The sequence below is a fragment of the Pteropus alecto genome, unplaced genomic scaffold (assembly GCF_000325575.1).
Source record: "Pteropus alecto unplaced genomic scaffold, ASM32557v1 scaffold10, whole genome shotgun sequence".
NCBI lineage: Eukaryota > Metazoa > Chordata > Mammalia > Chiroptera > Pteropodidae > Pteropus > Pteropus alecto.
The window spans coordinates 10393713-10398597 of record NW_006431210.1 but is presented as its reverse complement, the minus strand read 5'-3'; the positions used below and the strand labels follow the sequence as shown (position 1 = coordinate 10398597).

Genomic DNA, 4885 nt, shown 5'->3' with positions numbered 1-4885 from the left:
CTGATGGAATTTTTCTGTATCTTAACTATACGAATGTTGACGTCCTGATGCTGTACTACAATTTTGCAAGATGTTAACACTGGGGGGAGCCAGGTACAGGGAACAGGGGATCTCTGTGTGATTTCTTACACCTGCACGTAAACCTAAAGTTACCTATAAATAGTTTAATTTAAAAAAGTTGTCAGACTGAACCTACTTCAAATCTCTTCTGGCGTCTGAGAAAACGACTGCTTCCAAGTGTCTTCTCGCTATAATTTTGTTAGCAGACCAAAGGTTAAAGGTTTCTAAGTTAAGCTTGAGTGCTGCAAACACTGGGGAGAAACATACCTGGTGTCTTGGGCCAAAATATCTGCCAAAACAAACTTGCCTACAGAAATCTTGTCAAGGGACATGTATTAGCTTATAAAATAATTAACTGTTTAGCTAGAGCTGATATGTTCTTGCTAACACTGCATGCTAATTGAGGGTTTTTTGTTTTAGTATCGTTCAATTCCCTTAAATTATCTATCCCCCTCCAAACAGCTATGGGGAATTTCTTTTCTACTTTAGTTTTTTAAAAAAAATTCATCTGTAAAACATGAGTATGTTTTCATTAATATTTAAACAAAAAGGCAAAGTTCCTTCGCTTCCCATCCCAGTCTTCTCCCTAGAGAAAAATCAGTTGTCAGTTTAGTATTTCCTTCTAGACTTTTTGGTGTGTATTTCTAGACATACGTACACAGTTTTGCACACTTTTTTTCCTAAACAAAGGTAGACTCATACTGTTTATACTGTTTTTCAAATTCCCTCTCTCCTTTAAAATGTCTTGGAAATTTACATGTCAGTATGGTTAGATCTGATTTAACTTGTTCTTTCAATTGTCCCACAGTATTCTGTGGTACTGTTATCACAGTCTGTTTGCCTGCTGACACTTAGGAAGGTCCCAATTTTTGCTACTGCCAGCAATGTAGCCAACAATGAAAATCCTTGTATATGTTCCTTTGAGCACATACGAGGCTTTATTTCTCTAGGAGAGAATCCCAGTAGAACTCGGGCTTTGAAGGCGTGGCCATCATTGTGGATTGGCTGAACTCACCACCTGTTCTCACTCATTACCAATCATCTCCTCTCTCACACCCATAAGAAAGGCTTAAAAAGCTGGAAACTCATTTTGCTTGCAGTGAGGGGTGGCCATGTGACCCAGTTCTGGCCAAGTAAACGTCAGCAAAAGAATGCTGAGTGGTCCCTAGGAATGTTTTCACTGGCACTGTCCCTTTTTCCTGCCCTGAAGGTGACTGTGGTGTTTGGAGGGGTGGTGGCCATGTTACAACATGAAGGAAAGCCAAGAGAATCACAGTGATGTCAGCCCTGACATCAATGAGTTGCTGAACCAAACCTAGCAGTAGCCTACCTCCAGACGGCTTGTTATATGAGAAGAATAAACTCCTATTGGTATAAGCTGCAATATAAGTCTGGTTTTTTGTTACTTGTAGCCAAATGTTTCAGTACTAAATTACTCTTTAAAAAGTCTGTACTCACTTTATTCTCTCACAAAAGTCTTTAAGAGTATCCATTTCCCCAAACTTGCATTTACTTTAGATGTTGCCAATCAGTTAAAATGTTTAACCAAACTGCATGAAAATGTTTCGCATGAAGTGGCATCACTTCATACATTTATTGGACATTTGGATTTCATCTATGACTTTCTCATTCATCTCTCTTGACTACTTTCCTACTGTATTGTTCGACGTTTTCTTATTGATTTGTAAGAGGCAACTTCCAGATAGCAAGGCGAACTGAATTAAACTCAGGAAGAAATCTGTCTCTGCATCTTTACACTATCAGTCAAATCAAACACAACTAAGAAATAAATCTTCCATGACAGGCCGGGATGACAGTCATCTCGGAGAGGTGCACCACCACGTGGTAATGTGTCAAGAAGTAATTCAACTCGTGCAAAACACTACAGCCCATGCTTAGCGCTTCCTTTGCAAATCAACACCTAAAGCAAGGCTTATGGAATAGTAACACAACGGTGAATCAGGAAGAGTCCTTAAAGTACATCATCTCATTTAACCCTCAAATCAAACACAAGAGGCAGTCATTATGAGTCCTATTTTATAGGATAGACGATGAAAGTAAACTTTTAAAACCAATAGTTTCTTTCCGACCACAAAAACAACATTCTGGACCCATATTTAAAAACAAAATGATTGTTTACATAAAATTAGAATTATGTAAAATATATTGCGCCTATTTAAACACATCAACATGATTAAGCTTAGCAGCATTGCCAAATCTGTTTAGTGGTTTATGAATCTGAAGAAACTGTTCCAAAGTTTGACTCCAAAGTTTATTGCTACACTGTAGTTAACCAAAATTGTTTCCATTTTTTAAGGCAAAAACTACATCAAGAAGGATTTTAATGATTCAGCAAGAAGCTACTAGCTAGCTATGCGCCTCTCCCTCTCCCCCACCCTCAGCCCAGAACAAGGAGGTAAAGAATTCCTCTAATCGGTTAATAATCAACCAATCTGACACTGAAAAACAAACAAAACAAGCTGTTAAAGATGATAAAAGATTGTGGTGAAAAGCAATGTAAACAAGCAGAATAGAACATGCATCATCCTGAGTATTTGCACATGGTTTGGATTTCGGATAGATTGATTCTCCTTTAAAAAGCTGAGCGGCTAGCAGCTAGAGGAAAAGAGAAAATAGAAAAAGATACTACTCCTGGAGTTAGGTGGCAGGCAGCAGGAGGGCTGAGGCCCGGACAAATATTTCCTTGCTTCATGCCACACCTCTCCTCACAAAGCTGTGGATTCTCTCTGGCAAAGCATCACACAGAGCACTCAATCCACAGAGAGTAAGGAGCACAGGCATCAAACCTCTTTGATGCCTTCTACTAAACCCTCCAGGAGGGGACACACCCAGCCCAGAGCCTGCAGGCCAGGGCCCCAAGAACTGACAGTCCTATGGCAGGAAGACCAGACCAGGTAGGTGCTGTCTGCTTGGGCCCCAGGTTAACATGGAGGTTCACCTGGAGCACTCTCTTGTAGAATTTTTTTTAAAAGAGTTCCCTCATTTAAAATAAACCCAGCACTCAGATGCCGGTGGGACATGAGTGACTTCAGCATCTGGAGCTTCTGTTTGTGTAACATGGTCATGTTCCCCGTTCTGGAATTTTTAGCCAGTTTGTAAGGTACAGAAAAATGCCTGGGGGAGTTTGAATTCTCACTTTACATAAAAGAAAACGGGTATGCAGACACAATGTTTACAGTCTACAAAAGTGCAAATGGGTTGACAAATCCCCAGTCTGAGGGCACCTCTGGTGGTTTCTTGCATGTTCCTGGTGGGCTTGCCCAGTGGTCTCTGTTTGGGGAAAGGCAGTGGTGTGTTCCCCTATCCCCATCCTGCTTTCTCAGAAGGGCTGCACCCCACACCCCCCTGGCACAGCAAGGGTGATAACACACGGAAAGAAATTTGACTCCTTCCCAAAGTGAGCTGTGGCCAGTCCAGGCTTGGAGAGGGGAGGGGTCCTGGTGGGCTGCTCCTGAACTCTGTCCAGGTGTTTGCTGGGTGCACAGTGGGAAGAGAGTGAGGCAACCTTTAGTCATCAGAACAAAACAAGCCAGATTCCTTGGCCTTTCAAAACAGTGTCCAAGCCTCAGGATAGCTCAGGAGAGGGTCAGTAGGCAGGGCGCATGAGCGAAGGGGACACCAAGTCTCAGAGAGGGTCAGAATCAAAAAGAAAAGGAAGAAGAAAGAAACAAAAGGGTGATGGGGCTCAAATGTGCTAAAATCAAACCACTGTAGCACAGTGTCAGCTCTCTGGAAAGGGACACACCTGGCACCCTAAGGTCTCCCTGAGTGCCTGCGGGAGCCAGGCACTAAATGGGCCCAGGGAGAATCAGGCTTTGCAGATACTCCCAGGCTGGTGTCACTGAGACTGCAAAGAGCCAAGAAGGGAGAATGGCTTAGCCCTGCTTGACCACCCCCTCCCCCCCCCTCCCTTGTACAACCAACTAAACACACCCAGGCACACAGCCTGTCTTTTGCACACATACGGTACAGGCAGGCGCACACATCTGCACATATGAGACCATGGGCAGGCACACACATAGCCTTCGTGTGTGTGAGTGCACACACACACTCTCCCAGCGGATGGACACAACATATCCAACATGCCAGTGGGTGGTGTAGGCACACAATCGCACACACATAAACTCCGTCAGGAGTGAACAGGAGTGAACACACATTTCTTCATGTTCAGGCTCATGAAGGCAAAGGTCTCACACACCCACACATACCACCACCTCTTAGGTGCATACAAACCTCGACATAGGAGACATACACAAAAGCTCAGCCGTTAGGAAAGTATGCACTCACAACCTGTTAGGTACCCGCGTACCCTACAGTCTCTCGAAGTGTGCACACACAAGTTAGTGCACACACTCACAGCTCATCAGGCAACCACACACAACCTCTCTGTCTCGTGCACACACAAAACCCACCAAGGCACACGCACTCACAACCTGTCAAGAACACAGAACCGCTCACAACTTCTCTGTCGGCATGAGCGCAAACACAAACTCCCAGCCGGCCAGGGTCACCCCGCACACTCACAACCTCCCGCTGAGATGCACACCCAGCCTCACACGCTCTCTGCCAGCGCAGGCACGCTCAGCCTATCTCCGCCGGCACATGCACACTCACAGCCTCCCCTGCGGGCGCACCCCACACCCCCTCATCCTCGCGGCCGGGCGCACCCCTCCCCCAGGCTGTGCCAGCGCCGAGCAGCAAACTCCGGCCGTGCGGGCTGAGCACACGCCCCCGGCCCGCAGCCGTCCGGCCCGCCTGCGCCCCTCCTCACCTTTCTCGCCGGCGCCGGGCGCCCGGCCCTCGT

The 4885-nt window shown here is 45.6% G+C and overlaps 1 protein-coding gene across 1 annotated transcript in view; it reads right to left on the bottom strand.

The window, feature by feature from the left end:
* CTDSPL (CTD small phosphatase like) overlaps nt 1–4885 on the bottom strand; it is a 114404-nt gene that overhangs the window by 108042 nt on the left and 1477 nt on the right. Inside the window, exon 2 of the mRNA XM_025038980.1 lies at nt 4853–4880. Coding sequence (XP_024894748.1) covers nt 4853–4880 — 28 coding nt within the window. The remainder of the gene's footprint in view (nt 1–4852; nt 4881–4885) is intronic.